Genomic DNA, 21,805 nt, shown 5'->3' on the forward strand with positions numbered 1-21,805 from the left:
CGGTGCACAATTAAGAATATTTAACCGTATCATTAGATCAGATGATGGCTCTGTTTCATAAAGTCATTCAGGGATCCAGATTGGAAGATTTGCTGTCTTTCTTCACATGCCTTCCATGTCTGTCAGCCGGAAGCTAGAAAAGAGGGAGGAGTGTTATGAGCGAGACCTATTTCACGTTCCATTGGTAAGAACTTGGTCACGTGGCCACACCTAACTGCAGTGAGGTGGGAAATGTAGAGTAGGTGGACAGCTACCATCGAAGAAAGGAAGAACAGATTTTTAAAGACAGTTTAGCAATCTCTGCCATGAACTGTGACGCTATTTGCTGAGACAGGAAACAGGAAGCAGGTTTGCGGCCGAAGAGATACATTTCCGTTTGGATATGTTAAGATGCAGGTACTTGTAGGACTTCTCAATTCACATGTGTAATAAGAATGGACAGGTTATCCTAAGAGGACATCCATTGGGAAAAAAATTACTTTTGATTTTCTGTTGCAATGTTATGATACATTTTTCTGGGAAAATACCAAAAGGAGGAAACTGGGGTAAAATTAGAAGGAAATGGAGAAAGGGCATGAGGAAAAAGATTGTGTTTGTTGTTATGTAGTTATGGCATAGTCAGGTGATTAAATTAATGAGTACTTACTATATACCAGACTCTGACCTAGGTTATATGTATTGGTTAGGTGTTAGAGATACGAAAGACAGACCTAAGTCCCTGGTCTCATTTACATGGTGATGAGAGAAAGTAGACAACAAACCTGTAGGGTAGAGGAAAGAATTTAAAATACTAAATGCTGCAAAGCAAAATAGTGTCGGTAAGTAGTGTCAGTATGGGGGTGGGGTGGCTGCTGGGGCAGTTTTAGCCAAGGCAGTTAGGGTAGAACTCTCTGAGAAGTAGACTGAGCTAAGACCTGAGTGATGAGAAGAGGGCAAATTAATGAAGACCTCGGCACATGACATTCCGAGTAGAAAAAACTCAGCAGTTGCAAAGAAAGCAGTTGTGAACTGTTACACCAGCATTCTGTAGATTGGCAAATTTATGAGTGCATTTAATAATTTCTCTTAGAAACATGCTTGTTTACAGTACAGTCTTCCAATAAAGCATAAGACATGTTTATTAATAAACTCAAATATCTTCAGTTTTTCTTTAATAGGCCAAAAGTAGATAAACATATGTTAGTAATTAAGGTTTCACTATTTCATCTTATTTGGAAATGATCTAGGTATATATAATTATTGCTAAAAAATTATCTGTAAACTCTTATCCCACTTACATCTATATAAATGATTTGCTCCTAGAAATTATATTTAGCTTAACCGTGGAAACTTCCTAAGACAATAGACAATATCAGTCATCATTCTAACTTATTTTTTGCTGACAAATTTAGAAGAGATAATATGAATTTGACTAGTAAACCCAGGTAGAATACAAGCTGTTTATCTGCATTAAATTGAATGTTGGTAACTCTAATGTCATGTCTGTTTTAATTAACTAAATCAACAACCTTAAAGTGGCTTTAGTATCAAAATATTCTCAGATCATGTGAACCTTGAAAATCATCTGGCTTAGTTTCTATTACAGTTCTGTAGACTTATAAAATACCCAACCCTTAATTTATATAAACACTTGTTTATTTTTAAGCCAACTGAATAGAGTTCTCTTTTACAAATTAATTTTAGCAATACCATCTGGAGGTAGAAAATAACACACATCTACATCACACATATGTGGAGACAAAGAAACATACAGACTTAGAGACCTCATAGCTTCGTTTTTAAATTTTACCCACAAGACAGGTACAATAACATAGAATTCACTAGTTGTAAAAGAATAGTTGGAATAACTTCATCTGCTCACATGGCTAAAGCTTTTTCTACTAACATTTGTGGGCAAGACACATGGTTTTTCCATTTGTCCAGATTTCAAAGAATTCTACCCCTTTCCTTCTTCTGATAAGGGTTACCTCACTAAATTTGTACTTAAAAGAGATGGCCTAGATAAAAATTAAATTTACATCTCAAAACAGAAGGAAAGGACTCCAAGAGGGACTTTGGTTTCCTAAAATCAGTATTTACAAGCCTTTTGAGATGAATAGGCAAGGTTTTTGGGATTGGTGGAATTCGAATTGTTTTTGAAGCCCTGTCTTTGCTTCTGTAAAGACTAGATTTATAAAATAAGTATCGCCATTTTTAATTCCTCAAGGAATTGGGTTGTCACCTAAATGATATCAGAGGACTGACATACTTATCTTCTTGTGTTATAACGTTTTTCTTTCTCTCTGGGTACATTTCATAGAGCCTTTGAGGATGGTCTCTTTTCCAGTGTCCCAGTTGGTTACAGTTGATTCCTTGGCCAGTGTTTTAGTGATGGACCCCTAGGAGGCTGTAATGAGGAGGCTTTGGTGTTGTTTTAGGTGCCTTTTGTATGTTTAATGTTTCATTCGCTTTTTGCAATGAATCTTCTTAATGAAGTTATTTTGGAATCTTGAAACGTTTTGGAAGCTTCTACATGTAAATTAAGGTAGATGTCCCATTATGTTCATTTGATAAGAAGTACTTTCGTGTGTACTTCTTAAATGAATGATCTTGTCTAATTGGAACCTTCCCATAATGGACATTGTAATTCTAGGTTGTCTTCAGTAAGATTTGGTATATGATTTTTGCCATTTTTATAGTTATCTACAGCTTCTGGCACCACACTTCTTAGACATAAAATAAGCAGATGTGCCAGAAGGTAGCATGCCCAACTTTTTGTATATAAAGGATCCCAGTGCTTTAGTCAAGCCTTTGGATTTCTTGGAGCCAAACCAAAACCAAAGAGGGATATGATGCAGTGTTGAGAATTGTGGAGTGTTTGACAGTGTACCTCATTGCATAGAAATTTCTTGAGGTTTGAGGGCAACCGAGTGTCATTCTGACCCATTCTGTCACCAACTTATCCTGTCACAGCTGTCTCCTTGAGGTGGCCTGTTCTCTGACAACCTTTAAGTGCTTGACCTGTGGTCACCAATTTTTGTGATTTTTCTGGCTTCCAAGATCCCTATTAGCAATAATCTTTACTGGACCCATTCCAGCTCAAGTTGGACCCAGTCCAACCTTGGATGTAGCCCAGATTTTAAGTCAGACCCAGTCTGACTCTCACTGGTAATCACCAACAATTCCTGTGGAACTTTGGGAAAAGAATTGACCCAGCAGACCAACAGGTGGGGGCTGCTGACTGGTTCCAAACAAATGGGAAACTACAACTGCCACCAGCAGTTCCTAACGTGGAATCTGGGGATAGAATCAAGGGCTGGGGTTTCCACTTGAGAATCTGGGAACTGCAGTCTGAAAGGCTAGAGGCTTGAACTTGGCCCAAAAAGAGTAGAGCTCAGAATCAAGAAACTTAACCCATGGGCCCTAGGAAAGAGCGAGAGAAACAGTGAACTCAGAGGACTCATGGGATAGCACACCTGTGTTTCTTGTTCCCGAATGCCTTTGGAAGTCTGGTTGGATCCTGTCACTTTTACCAATCCTGTTAAAACCAGACTCAGCTGAATAAATTTGAAGATCTAGTTGGCTTTAGTAAACAATTTATGAGTTGGACAGCATCCCATCTGGGAAGGAAAAGGGAGCTCTCAGGAGCTGTACAAAATGGAAGACTTCTATATGCAGAAGGAGGATGGGGCAAGGATGTTAGAAGAGTGGATTATTTCAGTCAAGGTCGCCCTCCCTTAGGGGCAGGAAGGGGTTCTTACGAAGTGTTGATCAGGAAATTCTAGATGAACTTGTTTAAAATTCCACTTCTGGCAGAGGCTGAAAGTGCAGTTAGGTTAGGTATTACTAAGTCCTGGTGAGACTTAAGTAACTCCATTTGGGGCCTCTTGTTTATTTTTAATGCCATAAAAAATTCACAGTCAGTCATCAAGTCATTTTCCAGGCTGACAAATTTTGTAACAAAGATAACATGAACTTATTTGATTAGTAAAACCAGGTAGAATGAAAGTTTTATATTTAATGCTGACAACTCTAAAGACATGCTTATTTTAATAACTAAACCAACATCCTAACTTTTACACTGCATATTTTCCCACATCCAATGAATATGTAAGGCATTTGGGTAGTCTCTATTAAGTTTTTGAAAATTTTTATGAATACTAAATTTATATAAGCACTTGTTTGGTTAAGCCAATTAAATAGAGCTTTTTTACAAATTAATTTTAGTAATACCATTTGGAGCTATTAGTACTACGTCACATATCTACAACGCTCACACACAGACACGGACACACAAACACACAGACAAATATAGACAGAGATCTTACAGCTTCCATGTTCCTAGTTACAAAAGGAGTTGTATTCCTGTTAGATGGAATAAGTTACACTACCTGCTCTATGGCTAACGCTAAATTTCAAATGCCCTTTCCCCCCTTTTTTTCTTTTAAGAATTATCTCCCTGAAGTTTGTACTTTAACATTGACATCTCCAGGGCACACGGAAAGAATGCATGTCACAAGCCTTTTAAGATAAATAGAGTAGGTTTGAGGCTTGGTAAAAAGGAATAGTGAACTTTGAACCATCTCTGCAGTTACATTTCTAGTTTTGCAAAGATTCGTAAGATAAGGACAGTTCTCAATTCCTCAGAGAATTGGGTTGAAACCTAAATGACTTTATAGGTTGAGCCACCTATAAATCCTTTTATATCTTTTACTTCTGTGCATGTGGTTTTATTTTAGGGAGATGTCCTAAAAAAGTTTGTGTCAGTCTCTGAGTATCAGTTTTCAATTTCTGACCACAGAGCTACTTAAAAATCCTTTTAAATATCTTGTCAGTTTTCAGCTGGGAGGAACAATAAATAATTCTGGCAGCATTGAATGACCCCTTGGATATAAGAGGCAAACACAAAGAGGGTGCAAAAGATATTTTAGTTTCACCTTTTTATTGAGTACTACAGACAGATTTGGGAGAGCGTTTTCTGATAGTTCTTCCAGGATCACACCGGGAGGTTTCAAGTGGGGTTTAAAGCTTTTAATTTTTCTTGACTGTTTAAGGTAGCAGTCTACTAGAAAATCCCTCAGAGTCTTATCAATTCTGGGAGGAGCCTTCTTTTGAAGGTAAATATAGGAGGACCATAAGGCCAATAACTTGAAGACTTTTGCTAATGGTCTTGTGGTCTCAGAGTGGGTAAAGAACCAACAGACCTCAACGATTAAGGACTGGGGGCTCCACATGGATGGAAAACAGCTGCTTCTAACAGATTTTGGGGCAGACTTAAGGTCTAGGGGTTTTCCACTCAAAACACTCGGAATTGCAGTCTGAAACAAAGGTTAAGGAATTGGGCTTTGGGCAGAACCATCTTCTAGCTCAAGCTGACCTTCCCTGTAATGGAAAGTCAGTTAGATCCAGAGCTCAATGCAGAGAGAGCAGAACTTAGAATGACAGAGAACTCAGAGGGGTTCCAGGATACCCATACCTATGTTATTACCCCCTTAAGCTATTGCAAGTCTCCCTTGGTCCTACCACTGCCACCAAATCTGTTAAAAAGCGAAATTCAACTGTGCAAATTTGAAGATCTGATTGACTTTATTAAACAGTTCATCAATTAGGTAGCATCCTGTCTAGCAAGGAAGGTGCTCTGAGGAGCTGTGCAAAATGGAAGATTTTTTAAGGCAGAAGGGGGCAGGGACAAGAAAGTTACACTAGCAAAAAGCAGACTGGTTGTGGCAAGGTCACTTTCCATTAGTGGACGGTAGGGGTCTGTGTGGCAGATTCCCTCACTGGTGCTGACTAGGAAGTTCCAGACTGAGTGGTTAAGATTACATTCCTGGGATGGGCTGAATCTGCAATTAGATTAGGTATTAAAGTCTTGGTTTGCTAGTGTGGAACTTAGCACAAGTGACTCCATTTTGCATCTGTTTTTTCTTTTTAACAATGTATAAAATACCAATCTTTTATTTAAATATTCCTTCTTCAGTAAAATTTAGTAACCTTAATTTGTGTGATTTCTCCATATAATTCAGCATACTTTTATTTTTAAAATATATTTAAAAGCATTTCTGAACATAAAAGGTTAAAAATCAACTATTTACAGCAGATTTGTATTAATTTAAACATTTTCTTGAGACTGTAGATACCCAGTTGTACTTTAGTAATAAGATCGTAGGTTATATGCTTGTGGACCCTCAGAATATTTCAGAAAATTACTTATAATTTTCTCAGACTTTTTTCCCCACCCAGCTACTTCATATATGTCACCTTGCATAGGTGCTGGGCCATATATACCTTAAAGGGCCTGCCCTGTGCCCAGCATTTCTGGGCTTTGTGTGTGGGGTTCATAATAAAGAATAGTCTCTGGGGTCTTTTGACTTTCTGGGAACATAGGAAAAACAAAATAGTTTAATCAGTGGTAGTATGGTGTAAATTTAAGAATGTGAAAATAAATCTATTGTTAATAGAGAGAAGACTCTATGGAGGTAGATCTGTCACTGTCTTAAAGGAGGTATAGGTTTGAATGAGAGAAGAATAGGAAGGAATCTCAAATTTAAATGGAGTTAAGGCGTAAAGAGGCGAACATATTTTTAAAGAATGATTAAACACAGCTTAATTAGAGCAGTTAGAGTTTAAGAGACTTCCTCAGTGTGTGAAGACAAGAGCTGAACAAACAGAACAGAACAAGCAGAAATCACTAAGAAAAGTCATTTAATAATGTCAGAAAAGTGCAGTCCTACTCGGCTACTGATAATATACAGCTTAGACTGTCCTCTGTTTTCACAACACCAAGGTCAGGTATCCTTTTCCCCTGACTTTGGCACACTGTGTTACTATCGTTCCATCTATGGCAATGCTGTAATGCCCAGATCAGTGGCTTATAGTGTAAGTGTTCAAATTATTTGGAGAAATTCGACTGTGTGGGAGCAGAGCAGATCAGGTTACTGAGGTCGTGTGCTGCGTGGAACTTCAGACCTACAGTTGGTGAGAGAGAATTGGTTTATAAATTATATGTTCCTTCTTTTCCTTCCCCAAACTGGTCCAAGTCCAAGCCACTCTCATTTACCTAATGGGCTTGGAATACAGCCTTTCTGGGGAATTTCCTATTATAGCCTTTGCGTCCTTGTGATTTGGAGGATATTTGGAAAGAGAGAGAGGTTTAAAATTGATCTCAAGGCACATGTGATCACCCTGAAGTATATACCCCAACCATGGTTCAGTGGAAGAACCACCTCTAACTTCTTGGACTCTTTTTACTCATGTAGAGGATCAGGATCACTCTCTGAGGAGTGAAAATATTTATACAACTTACTAGATAATCTCTTCTGTGGCAGATAAAGTGGTAGCAATGTATATGTCCTCTTAGCAATATGTGTGACCTAAAGGAATCATCTAATGAAGCATCTTACCTATTGCTGGTGGTTCTTTGCAGAATAGACCTCAGCTACTGCAGTCTGCACCACTCTACTTTCTATTCACATACTGAAGTGGGTTGAAATCAATGAAATATTGCCAAAGATATGCTCGATTGAAAACTTATGTTAGGTGGTTCCAATTTGAACTATGTCTTACCACACATTAGTAATTTGCCAGATTTGGTCAGTCAGTCAGTGCCCTTTAAATCATTTAATCCTTTTAAAAGTTATGAAACAAAAAAAAAAAACAGTACTAAACAGTTGTGTCGATAATAAAGACCATTCTTTGACCATATTACAGTTAAAACAAGCCAACTACTTCTAATTTTTTATGTATTAAGGGAATTTTTAAATTAATCATGTTGCTTTCAGATATATTTTATGATCATACATTAGATGTTAGAGCCCGTCTGTGGGCAGATGACAGTAGTTTTAGTTAGAATTGTAGGATTGCTTTGATCAGTCAAAATAATACTTCTTAAGAAAATTTCTCTTATTCTAATACGTATTAACTCTAAAGGGTGTTTTTTGTGTGTTTTAGTCGACCATATACTAATAAGGTCATCACTTTATGGTACCGTCCACCTGAACTGCTGCTGGGAGAAGAAAGATACACACCAGCTATTGATGTGTGGAGCTGTGGGTAAGATGGGCTTATCGACTGTTTTAATTTACTTGAAACTTTTGGTGGTGAAGTAAAATCATACCATTTGGTAACGATGGATATTTTTCCCATTAGATGTATCCTTGGTGAGCTCTTCACTAAAAAGCCTATATTTCAAGCAAATCAGGAACTTGCACAACTAGAATTAATAAGGTAAGCTCCTGATTATACTTGTGGAGAGGTGTGTCATACTCTATAGGAAATTAAAAAATGTTCAGGCTTGTGTTTCTAGGAGGACAGCATAGTTCTGTTGAAGGTTAACGACTGCTGAATGGAGGAGGAACTAGATTGCAGGCATTCTTAATACCTGTTCTAGTAAAATTGAGGATCTTAAAGTCCTAAGATCTTTTGTGATTAAATCAAAGTACTTGTGGCCCCCAAAGATAAGACTGGGAAGGAAGAGTAAATGTGAGGGAGGAGAGAATGAATGGTAGATACTCTTCCTTCAAGTATGACAATGAAGAGAATTAATGTTTGGGTATAATATAAATAAATACTCTTTTATATACATATGTGCATATATGTTTATGTGTCTGTATAGTATGCTTATACGCGAGAATACATCCATGCACCCACTGGCATAGGTCTTCATTATTTGGAGCCTATCACAGGACCTAGGTCATAGGACATACATGTTAATCATCTTTCTCTTCATCTGATATTTTTTTTTCCATTCATCTGATATTTTAAAATAAATTCCTTTTTTAAAAACACTTTTGGTTTTCATATATAATATTTGTAACTTGTAAGATTTGTGTGTTTCAAAATACAAATGAGAATTTTTAGGAGAGATATTGTTAAAAGGCACATGTATACTATGAACCTTCCCTTCAGCAGACTTATGAATTAATTGATGCTCTCCATTTTATCTGTAAATAAAACTAGCTTGATAACATAGCAAGCTAAATATTCGCAGCTAGTAGACTACCACTGTCTAGTAAGACTACATTATTTATTTCACCAGATGAAGAGTGTGATGACTAAGAAGTGGTTGTTTCCAATTTTGTATATAAACATTTTATTATTATTATATATGTCATTTAATTAAATACAGACAGATGCACTGCTTTGCAAAGACTTAACAGAGTTGCTGTCAAATTAATTAGGGGTGTGCAAGTTACTATAAGTTAGAAAGAAAACTCATAAGAATTTAGGAGAATTTAATACTCAGATTGCTTTAAATCCTGGTTGATGTGTTATGGGTGTGGTTTGTGCAAAAAAGCTAATTTAGAATCTCATTCAATGAATACTCTTTTCAAAGAGAAGGCCTTGGCCTAATGTCAGAAGGTTGGGAAATAAATGCACATTTATACATTCTTAGTTAAAATAAAATGTTTGAATTATGTATCTGTGTATCTCTTTCTTTCTTTTTTTTGATAATGATTCCCTCTAACCCATTTTCTCTGTTAGCTGACCATTGTTCCTAATTATATTGAATACTAGGGCTTCTATTAATAATGTTAACATTTGTTTATTTTATACATGATGCAAGTATTGTTTTAAGAATTTCTCTTGAATTACCTCAGTTATATCTTCTTTTTATGGTTAAGTAAACTGAACCTTTCAGAGGTGAAGAATTTGTTCAGAGTCATACATCTAGCAAGTGGCAAAATTGAGATTTGAATCTAGATAGTTTTACCTTAGTATCTAAACTTATACCCAATTCTCTGTACTATGTAGGAAATAAAACTTCCTGGAACTTTTTACAAAGTTAGTATGACACAAAACACCAAAAAGGCAGCATGAGAAATTTCTAAAGAATATTGATATAGAAATTCTAAAGGAGTGATTAGCCAGTAGTATCCAACATTTCATTAAAAATTCACTTGCAGAGTCAAGAACGGGCCATCCTAAGAATACAAGAGTGTTTTAATTTTAGGAATTCTGTCATTAAGATGCATCATTGTAGTAGAAGTAAAATAATATGTTTATCTTGATAGGTGTTGAATAGGCATTGTTGAAAATACAAACTACTAATTAAGTATAGAGGCATATTTCTGTGATAAAAGTATGTTATCACGAACTAACAGACAGTAATATTTAGTGGTGAATTACTAGAAGTAAAGACAAGAATGAGGAAAAGATGGCTTATTATTTTAAGAGCGTTTCAGGAGCACTAACTAGTTAACTAGTAGTGTTAGAAGAATGAACCCAATAAGAGAAATAAATATTGGAAAGATGGAGGCAGTACTATCGCACTATCATAATTTATATCTGGTAACATCGATACATGCATACATATAAGGAAATTGCCTTAAATACCTTAAATAAAAAGTTTGGTAAAATGACAGGTGTTCAGATATACATATACAAATGTGTGTGTGTATATTTATATATATACACAATATACTAATATAGTATATACTAACACATACATGCCAAAAGCAGTAGTTTTTAAAGACTATGTATCGATAATAAGCAGTTAGAAACATAGTGAGGGGTGGGGGGAGATCTGGAGGTATAAAGCCGAAAATAACCAGGACAATTCTTAAAGAAAGACAATTAGGCATATCATATGTTAAAACAAAATTTTAGTAACTAAAACCATTTTGTACTGGCAGAAGCTACATAGATGAATTAGTGGAATTCTATGGGAAATTCAGAAATTTAAAGTAAGTTCATGTGGACCTTAGAATATAATACAGAAGATATTTCAAATCAGGTAGTTAATTGAACAGTATTTATTGATTGCTGGTTGTGTGCCAGTTACTGGTACTGAGGATACAAAGAGGTTGGGGATTTTATCCTCAGTGCCTAGTGATTGGCACACAACTTTTTCTGCTTTCTAGTTGGGGGAGATAGACAAAACAAGTTAATAAAATACATCAGATGGTGATAAGCGTAAGGGGATAGACAATGCTAAAAGCAGTGCTGTGTATGGAGCCAGGGAAGGTCTCTCCCATGAGGCATCATTGGAACAGAGATCCCAGTGAAGTGAGGGAAGAGCAGAGTCGTGATCCTGGGGCATGAGTGTATTTGGATTATTTTAGGAACATGTTAAGTCAGTTAGTGAACCATATGGAAATAAAAAGAAAGCTTAATCCATCTGCTTAGTGGCATTCTGTACAGTTATTAAAAGGGAAACGGCAGATCTGGAGATACTGACAGGGAAAAGCAACATGGTCACATGAAAAGAGCAGTTTTGCAGACACCCTTCTGTAACACGGCTTTCTGTACGATTTGATCCCATATAGATGAGACAAACTAAAGACATCATAAGAGCCTTGAATTGTTAATCTGAACATGGGCTTGTGAGAGGGCTCAGGAGGGGGGACTGTTTTACTTTCTACTTTATATATTTCAGAATGTTTCTGTTTTTTGGTAAGATATCAAATATTTATAATAATACGAAAAAGATGCTTCAATTTTCATTTTATAGCATTAATTATTTGTAAAACGTGAAGGAAAAAAAGGAAGTTTCTGGTAAAAGAGACAAGTTTCCTTGATTTGAAACGAGGCAGCAGAGTATATTGAAAGGGGTGGGCTTTGGAGTCTTACAGGCCTGGCTTCTAATGCCAGCTCAGCTACTTCTGCTCTTGTGACTTAGGGTAAGTCCTATAACGCTGTAAGTTTCTTTCTTCACAAGTCAAACAGGACAAATAATACGCTTAGGGTTGTGAAAATCAATAAATGTAAGTTTCCTAATGTACTTCTTCCCCTCATCTTATTTGCAGTAATGCTGGAATGTTAAGCTGCAGGAATGATGAGATCGAGGGCCTGCAATGTACAAACAAGTATAAACAGATTGAGGGTGGGAATGCTAACCAGAATTTGTCTTAAAGAGCTTAACACCAGAGTGGTCAAGTTACTTGTACTTCACCTTGTTCCAGGAAATACTTTATGCAGATTACAAAAGCTTTGTGCTAAGAAGTAGCATGGGTTAAAAAGTCATGGCAGAGAGTGAAAAACATAGGTGGGGACAAAAAGGAATGAAGGAGGGCGAAAATATTTTTTATGTGAGAGTCACACTTTTAACTCTAAGCCTTCTGGCAGCCAGCAAAAGAACCTTTATATCACACGATGTACATTGCTTGTGAAATATAATCATGGAAGAAATTAAAAGTACATTAGAATGAGAAGAATCCTCTCTCCCCGCTCCCACACATACACAAAACCTCAGGCCTAAATGGTCACGCAGGTAAAAATTTTTAAATTTTAAAGGCATAGACTTTAGTTGTTCCAGAATATAGGAAAAGAAGGAGGAAAGTGCCCATATGTTAAAAAATGAAACGTATACCTTCATAAATCAGTCGTGTGTAAAACATTTTTATAGACTTGTACTTCGTAATCTTTTTGGTCTCAGAACTTCTTTACGCTCTTAAAAATTATGAAAGACCCCAGGAACTTGGATCTGTTGTATTGTTGATTGTATCTATTGATATTTAAAACTGAGAATTAAAATACTTACTAATTCATTTAGAAACAGTATGTTAACATAACATTTTAATTGTGAAAAGTTTATATTTTCTAAACTAAAATAAATGTTGGTGAAATGAATAGCATTTTTTTTAACCTTTTTAAAATATTTCAATGTCTGGCTTAATAAACACCTGGTTCCTCACACCTGTGATATGCTATCTTCAGTAGTCTTTTCACATAATTACACACATTCTTTGAAGCTGCGCCAAGTGGCAGTTTTTTACAGGTTAGCTGTAACGTGCACTCTGAAACCATCTGCTTTGTGCTCTAGTATATTGATGTCTGTTGGCACATCTTACACTGTAAATGGATCCCTTACCTGTGATGATTTTGTAACATTATGTATTGGTCATTTGATAAATACTGGATCACTGAATTGAGCAGGTCTTCCAGATGTAACATTCATTACATTTGTTATGACCACTAATCTCATCAGAAAAGCCTTTAGATATTTGAGACTAAGTTTATGGTGTGGATATAAGTCTTCTACTATTCTGATTTTCTCCTGAAAGCTTGAATTTTCTACTTGACAATAAAGATTGCACTTGTCTTCCCTGAAGTAACAAGCTGACTTTGTTCCTATTTAAGAAAATGTCTGGCAGATACCCAAGTCTGAATGACCATAGTTTATTAGCTTTTGTTACAGGTAAAAATGATGGTTCATGAAAAAAGCAGCTGCTTCAGCCTGCAACTCAAATAATTGCACGGGTGCGTCTCAAGATAGCGATCACTTTGTTGTGCAGCAGAAGTGCTTTATGAGTATTTTCTGTTTCATTACTAAGAATATTAAAAAGATGTATATTCAAGTGTAAGGATTTAATAATAATTTGTACTGCTTCAACAATTACATTCTTAAGTGAAATTGTCTCCCCCTCCTGCACCAAGATTGTATAGTAGTGAAGAGTATTTACTACTGATAGTCTGGTGCTACTGCCTAAATCATGCTAAGGTGCCAGTGGTTTGTAAAGTGCCAGTAGTGCCACCATGGGCTTAATACCAGAGTGCAAAGTCAACACATTGAAAAAGCTAAATAATGTCTTAGTAATACCTTTGACCTGCCAGACCCCCCAAAGGGTCTAAGAGACACCCACTGGTCTTTGGACCCTATTTTGTGAACTGCTACTGTATACCAATTAAAAAGTAGAATATAGCATTACACTAAAATAATAGTACTTTATTAGCCCAGGGTGGTATTCCTCTTTTGAATGTAAGGATGACTGAATATTAGGAAACCTCTTAAAATAATTCAAGACATTAGTGACCCAGGAAGAAAATACAGGTGATGATTATAATAGAGTTTCTAAAAATCAAAACAAATAGAACTAAAGAAAGTATCTTTTTTAAATTTAAAAGCCAGAAAAATAAAACCCATAATAAAAAGGAATAAATTTGTGCTTTCTTAACAGGATATATGTGTGAATTTGTGTGTATGTGTGTGTCTGTGAGTATCTTTATTATATGTTGTACTTCTTCTCAAACCAAAAGTCATCTTTCCCCATGGTAAATAATGAATGTAATCCCATTATTAAAATCAGAAACCAAACAAAATTACCTAGTATTGTGGAACATCATTAGCATTTTACCATTGTTTGGAAATTATCACATCATGTAGCATACTGTAATGATAAAGAGGAATACACGTTTGAAACATATAGATGAATTCTGATTATAGGTGGTGATAATAAACCTGGACGGCCTCAGAAACAATTAGCAAAAAACTGTGTTAAATGGAATTTACTCACCCTATATGACACAGGTATGAAATTAGGAAATTAACGTGGATATGTTTTCTGCCTGTGTAGAGAAGTAAACCTTTGTGAACTAAAAAACAAAAAAACAAAAACAGAAACAAAACCCAAAACTATATTAGGAACCATAGGATCTCAGATGGCTACCTGAAATTTTGTGTGTCAAGTTTCCACCCTTTCCCGTAACAAATCTCTCCTAGTTACTGCTTAGGAAATATAACAGGGATAGGAACACATTCAAAAAAGCAAAAAGCAGAACCCATAAAAAGAAATATATAAGGTATAATTGAAGTATACCTTGGAGATACTGCAGGTTTGGGTCCAGACTACTGCAGTAAGTGTATATCAGGATAAAGTGAGTCACACAAGTTTTGGGGTTTCCCAGTGTGCATTAAGTTACGTTTACGCTGCACTGTAGTCTGTGAGGTGTGCAGTAGCATTATGTGTGCATCCCCTAATTTTAAAATACTCTATTGCCAAAAAATGCTGACCATCATTTGAGCCTTCAGTGAGTTGTAATCTTTTTGCTGATGGAGTGTTTGAAATACTGCGAGAATTACCAAAATGTGACACAGAGACTCGAAGCGAGCAGACGCTGTTGGAAAAAAAATGATGTCAGTAGACTTGCTGAGGCAGAGTTGCCACAGATCTGAAGTCTGAAAAAACACAGTATCTGTGAAGCTCAGTAAAACAAGGTATGCCTGTATAAAACTAAAGGAAGTATAAAAATGGAAATACTAAGCTTTGTAAAGATAGTATCCTTTCCAAATTCATAAATTCAGAGCAGCAGTTGAATCCCAACAGGATTCTTTTCCTTTTGGAGTGTGACAGTAATTGATTGTACAATTCATCTGTAAGGAAATTCTGAAAAGAATAATTAGGGAAATGGGTAGACAGGTTTGTCCTGTAAGCCTTATAAAAAATATAAAGCTATGTTGTTGACACCAGAGTAGATAAGTCAATAGATCAAAATAGATTCCCCAAATAGTTATTTGGGGATTAACATATGAGGCCTTTCAAGGCATCTTCAGTAGATGATTGGGGGATAGCAGACTGGCCACCAGGCACTGATTTTGCTGAAGGGCGATTATCAGTTGCTGTCACGTCTGCCACCCTAGTTTCTAGTAATTTCCCCTGTCTTAGACTGTTTATTCCATCTTGGATGCTGCTACCAGTGAGATAACTTCACCACTCAGCTGTCTTCCCAGAACACATATACTAAAATAATTAAAACTCTTTAGCTGTGAGATAATGAAACTGATTTTTATTATCAGGCTGTTAATGAGCCAGATGCTAGCCCATTTAATTTCATAGCTCCAGAGTAAAATTAATCTCTATTTTACAAAAGAGAAACAGATTCTTAAGTTGATACAATTTTCCACCAATATCACACAGACGGGATTCAGTTCTAAAGTTTGTTTTCAAAGTCTGTCTTCATTATAGTTAGGCCGACTGTGTTGTGTCCCCCCTGTCTGTGCTTCCAGCTAAACCTCCCTGAGACCTGAATTTCAGCTGTTCTGATTTCCTTAGTCTTCCTCCCAAATGTCTATCCTTTGGTACTTCCATGGCTTTGCCTGTGCACTTCTCTTTGCCCGTAACATAATTTCTCTTACTCCCTTTCTCACCTGTCTATTGTTTACTTATCCTTGGAGTTGTAGGCACAATTCTGCACCCTTTGTCTAACTCGAGTGCATTTTCCTGTATTTCTGTAGTTGAAACTACCCTTCATTTTCTTTATTCCAATATATTTCTATTATACTTCTATTATGGTGCACATCAATCTGCCTGGGATTAATAATTTGTATTTGTGCAGTTACTCAGTATATTTCTATAGTATGTAAAAGTGAGAGAGTGGTTCCTGAACTATAACTTAGTAACAGAAAGACATGTAAACAACTAAAATACAAAGCAGGATGAAATAGTGTCAAAACAAACAAGTAGCATGCAAACAGGGACCATTCTGGGCAGTGGGGCTACAGAAAACACTCTTGAATAGATTACTCTTGATGGGAATCTTGAGAAATGAAAAGGATTCAGCCAGGTAGAATCTAGCGGGGAGGAACGTGAGCAGAGACATGGAGGAGTGGTTGGTCTATGGGAAGAGATGAATTGGGAGATGAGACTAGGAAGGCATTCTGGGACCAGATCACAGAGAGCCGTGCTCCTGAGTTTGGCCATCTTTCCTTTTGAGGATGTTGTGGGAATGAAGTTAGAAGGAGGAAGAAACAGCGTGTAGAAATAGAGCGTAATACCTTATAAAAAGCGTGGATTTATTAAAATCCTAAACTATATTGAGACAAAGTACAATTTCAGTGACATGTAGCTTAAAAAATGAGAGGTTGTCTTACATAAGTGTGTTTCTGACGTTGCATTCTTAAATGCCACAAAAAAGTCTTTAGTTATTATTTGCTTATACAATTGGTGCCTGCATTTATATTTTATGTACGTGTAGACTGTTTTTACTTTTAGTCAGTGATACGTGTATGGTTTCTTTTTATATATGAAGATCAGCTGATAATTTTATATACAATGTACATTTATTCCTGAGATTCAATATAATCAAGTTAAGTGTATTTAACCAATTTTTCATCTACATATTACCAAATCATTAGTTTTTAAATGTTTACCAGCCAGAGTTATCTATTTGTTATAAAATTTCTTCAGTTTACCATAAGAAGGACTTACTAATTAATATAAAAATGATGGATTTTAAGATACAAACAAAGTAAAGCAGTTAAAATTTCTAAATACCTTGAAATCAGAGGCACTACTGAAATTGAAGAACTTCTGTGTTTCAAGAATGTTACTTTTCGGGTCCTTCTGTTGATCAAATTCAGCAGCAGTCTTTATAGTTCAGTTAGCTTCCTGAGTATAGGAAATCTTTTCTGCTATTATTGCAAACTTCATTATGTTCATGAGAAGATGTGGTGACAGGTACCTGTAAAACCAGAGAAAGACACACACTAAACTCTAGTTCTTTAATAATTGACAGAAAAACTTTAAATTTTGGTTCAAAATATGGTCAGCACATTTTGAGTGTTACCTGTGTTTTACCGTTTGATTTTGCAAATATTAAGGGTCTTTTTTTTCCCTAGGAATTTGAGTGTTTGGAGTGTTAGAAGCATTCACTGAAAAGAAACTGATTTCTTGAAACAAGTAATTTAGAGTTAGGATGACCAAAATATTTAATGAAACTTCTTTACACTGTATCAGGACTTGAACTTTTGTGTATTTAAAAATGAGTCAATGCTTCGTATAGCAGTTGTATTTTTTTTTAATGTATTTCATACTGATAAACTTCTTTTTGTGCGTTGTTCAGCCGTATATGTGGGAGTCCATGCCCTGCAGTGTGGCCTGATGTAATCAAACTTCCATATTTCAACACCATGAAACCAAAGAAGCAGTATCGTCGAAAGTTAAGAGAAGAATTTGTTTTGTAAGAAGGGGATGCTTACACATCCATGTTGCATTGTTTTGTTTTGTTTTGTTTTGTTTTGTTTTAGCTATTTCTTGAGGATTCTAAATGTTACTCTATCCTCTGACCTAAGGTAGACCGATCACAATTCTTTATGCCATTTCACTTTGAGTTTCCCTGTGCTACATGCAGATGACCATTTCACCATTATTATGGATTCAGTGATCGGGAGTTGTATGTTTGATTCAGTGTTTATCTAAAAAAACTTTAATAATACCGTTTAAACTGAACGAAACACCTTTCAAGTTATTTGAACTCAGTTTTTTACCTTGTTATAGGAAACTATTCTGTTCAGTTCTTAATTTATATTAAAACAGCAAATTGCCTATAGAATAATAAAATATACCATTGTATGCTAATACTTAGAATAAGTTCTTAGAGAAACATTCAGCTTGTGTCAGAGAACATGCATGACTTGTGTAATCCTCTCACGCCAGTATTCCTGCAGCCGCACTAGACTTATTTGATTACATGCTCGCCTTGGATCCTAGTAAGCGCTGCACTGCAGAGCAGGCTCTTCAGTGTGAGTTCCTGCGGGACGTGGAGCCCTCAAAAATGCCTCCACCAGAGTAAGTGGCTTTTTATTATATTAAAACCCTTAACATGCAGAATCTGGACAATTTTAACAACATCTGTATGAATTACCAGAAACTGTTCCATGATTAGTTAAGTCAAAAGAAAAAGAATAAATCAGAAGGAATAGAATAGCAACAACACACGATTTGCGCGTCTAGAATGCAGAACCTTGCTTCCTGTTCAGCTAGCCGTAGGACTAGCAAAGGCAGCCTTCCTCTAGCTAATCACTAGAATATTTCAACCCTAAAAAATATGACTGCTGTTGTTACTGTAGCCTACCAAGCCTAGCTGCTGTAGCTAGAATTTTGAGTGCTGTGCTAAGCGTTTGTCATGGAATACATTAGTCCTTATAATCCTGTCAGGTGGGTATTATTATTATCATCATCACCATTTTATAGAGGAGGAAGCAGGCTCAAAGAGGTTAAGAAACTTGCCCAAGAATACAAATCTAGCAAAGGGTGGAGCCAGCTCTCAAATTCAGGTTAGTTCAGTAACAAAAAGAGGTTCTGAAATGCTCCTTAGCATACTACACAGTAGAAAATTCTTATCATTGAATAAAAGAATATTTCGTATCAAAAGCCCAGATCAGAACGAGTTTACTGTCTGATGGGGGTTTGGGAGCAGGGAAATGCAGAGTTTGGGAGTCAGACAGAATAGCTGGGTTCTTAGACCTTCACTCGCTTGTGGCCCCTGTAATTTTTCTAGGATTGATTTGGGGGAAGGAAAGGGGACAGAGCAGTCCATTTGTTTCTCCTTGATAAGATCTAAAATGGTTGTAGGGATTTTCTTAGTAATTTAAAAAATGATGATGAGTGTCATAAAAGCAGACTTGTCCCTACAATAATGTGTCCACGTAATAACAATTAGTATATTGTGAATGAACAAGCATGGGCTTTGGAGTTCAAATCCTGGCTCTTCCACTTAATTACTTAGGTTGATCTTATTATATTTTTATGAGACCGTCATATTTAGCTTAAATTTTTACTGAACTGTACAATGAATAGCCTTTGTGGGATGATTCAAAAGACAAAAAGCATCTATCATCTGACATGTGAAGGGACCTGAATCATTCACTGTTGAATTGTTTCATGGATTGTATGTATCAGCAGTCTTGAAATTTTGGCTTTAGTGCCCCATTAAAGAATTTTTTTAACTTTTGATTTGGAAAATCTTCAATTCTATATAGAAAAGTAGGAAGAATAGTACAGTGAGCATTCATATGTCCTTTGCCTACATTCAACACTTACTAATATTGGGACACACTTGATTTATCACTCTACATAATTTTTTCTCCTGAACTATTAGAATATTATATTGTGGAAATGTCATTTCACTTACAAAAAATTAACCATGTTATCTATAACTAGGATTTTATTCTATATAACTACAGTATTGTAAAACATAAGAAATTTAACATTGTAGTATTTGATAGACAGTTCATACTTAAATTTCTTCAGTTGGCCCAATAATTTCCTTTTTTTGTTGTTTATTTTATTTTATTTTTGTTTTGTTTTGTTTTGTTTTGTTTTGTTTGGATGAAGAATTTATTCAGAGCTCACATACTTCATTTAGTTGTCATGTCTCTTCAGTCTTTAATCACTCTTTGGGGAGCATTTTTACGACATTGATCTTTTTGAAGGGCTAGCTGTTTTGTAAGACATTCTACAATCTGGCTTTAATTACTTTCTTGTGATCAGAATTAGAGTAACCAGTAATTAGTATTTTTTGTGTTTTGGGCAAGAATACTACCTAGGGTAGTGATGTATGCCTGCTGTGTCACATCTAGAGGAATATAATGTCATTTTTCTCCCTTTTTTGGTAATACTAAGTTGATCTCTCTTAAAAGTGACCCACATGAAAGAATTTTGCTAAAATTTATCGAGCACATTTTAAGTTGACATTCTAAACTTTTAAAATCAGGGGTTCAGATAGTTGCAAAAGATATAATTTTCAGTGTATCATAGTGTTGATATTTTTAAATGGAACAGTTGCATCACTCTTGTAAATGTATCTAGAGGAATCAGAATATCTTAGCATCTGATATTCATCAACATGCACTTACAAAATCTATGAACGGACATTTGGACATTGTTTTTTTACCTTGAATTTACATTGCTTCTGCAGGTTTTTAATGTAGCATATATTTATGCTTGAAAGTAATTTATTAATTATTGTACTTCTTTAAAACAAATATATGTATGTAATAATGGAAATTTAATTTAAAAATTTTCCTCTGACCACAAAGCTCTTTTCCTCCATGATTAAATTATTGCACGTATTATTAGTGCATATTTCATTTTAAAAAGAAAGAAAACAATAAATTTTGTTGGAGATGCAATGTTAATAAAATAGAGCTGAGAGTTTTTTCCCTCAAATAATTTGCATATCTGTCAATTAATATTTATTCTAGAATTAGACATAGCTCCACATTAATTATAATTTAAAAGTTTTTATAAGTGCCCTTATAAATCAGTATTTGAGCCTGGATGAAGTTTTGTCACAGTTAAATCACTGAGGTCTTTGAACTTCAACATTATATCCCCAAAATCATAGTGATCTGTCATCAAAAATTATTTTAATGACCTTTCAGATGTCAACTTAAGATTCTTTCTCCTTTGATTTTCTTGACAGTAAAGAATTGGAAACCGCATGACTTGCCAAAAGATTTTTTTATCCAGTGATTAACCATTTATTTTTTTCAAATTTTGAGACAATAAACCAAAGAAGCTTTACCAATACTTACTACATTACTTCATGTTACACTTGTTACTTTTTCTTTTATTAAGCACTTGTTTAATCCAGTATACTTAGAAAAGGTTAGGAAGTCAACATTCAATTTCAGTGCTACTTAACCAGTCCATTTGTTAAATTGTGTTTACGTTACATTTGAAAAATACATATTTTTGTGAAAATCTGTATAGCTATCCCATTCAGTTTATTGAAAATGTTTTCCACGTAACCTAGTAGGAACCTCTTCATGTTGTCAGATGTCACCTCAGTTCACTTAATTTTTATCAGAACACTCCTGACTGCTTTTTTCCATGAAAAATAAACATGTTAGTACACATTTTGGTAAACATTCTGTAAACCAGTAATAAGTATGGGCTACATCTTTGTTAGGTACATCACTAAAGCAGTTAGTTCAGAATTATAATGATGTTGATTTACTATTTAAATAAAAAGTTACATAAACAATATAACAACTTTCATTATTATTTTGTCATATGTAATGGGTAGTTAAAATTATAAATTGTGAAGGTAAGGACTATGAAGAAAGGTACGATGTTCTTTTGGGAAATAGTTGTATGTATTAAACTCTTGTCATCAGGTTTCTTAGAAATAAACAAATGAGTAGGGGATGAAAAGTTAATTGTATTAGATGTCCTGTCAAATGTTTTTGATGTATTTAATGAAAAAGAAAGTATTGCTAAAAAGTGAATTAGACCAGCAGCTTGTCTGTCATTTTTTCTTTAAAGCAAGTAAAAAGCAGTAAACAATTCATAAAATAAATATGATTCCAGTATGTAACTGGAATAAA

The 21,805-nt window shown here is 35.3% G+C and overlaps 1 protein-coding gene across 2 annotated transcripts in view; it reads left to right on the top strand.

The window, feature by feature from the left end:
• The window catches only part of CDK13 (cyclin dependent kinase 13), a 104,247-nt gene that overhangs the window by 70,739 nt on the left and 11,703 nt on the right, over positions 1-21,805 (top strand). For both annotated transcript variants that reach the window (XM_032484258.1, XM_032484259.1), the window contains exons 8-11: positions 7,927-8,028; positions 8,125-8,202; positions 17,536-17,652; positions 18,129-18,260. In XM_032484258.1, coding sequence (XP_032340149.1) covers positions 7,927-8,028; positions 8,125-8,202; positions 17,536-17,652; positions 18,129-18,260 — 429 coding nt within the window. The remainder of the gene's footprint in view (positions 1-7,926; positions 8,029-8,124; positions 8,203-17,535; positions 17,653-18,128; positions 18,261-21,805) is intronic.

Source organism: Camelus ferus, chromosome 7 (genome assembly GCF_009834535.1).
Source record: "Camelus ferus isolate YT-003-E chromosome 7, BCGSAC_Cfer_1.0, whole genome shotgun sequence".
NCBI classification, from domain to species: domain Eukaryota; kingdom Metazoa; phylum Chordata; class Mammalia; order Artiodactyla; family Camelidae; genus Camelus; species Camelus ferus.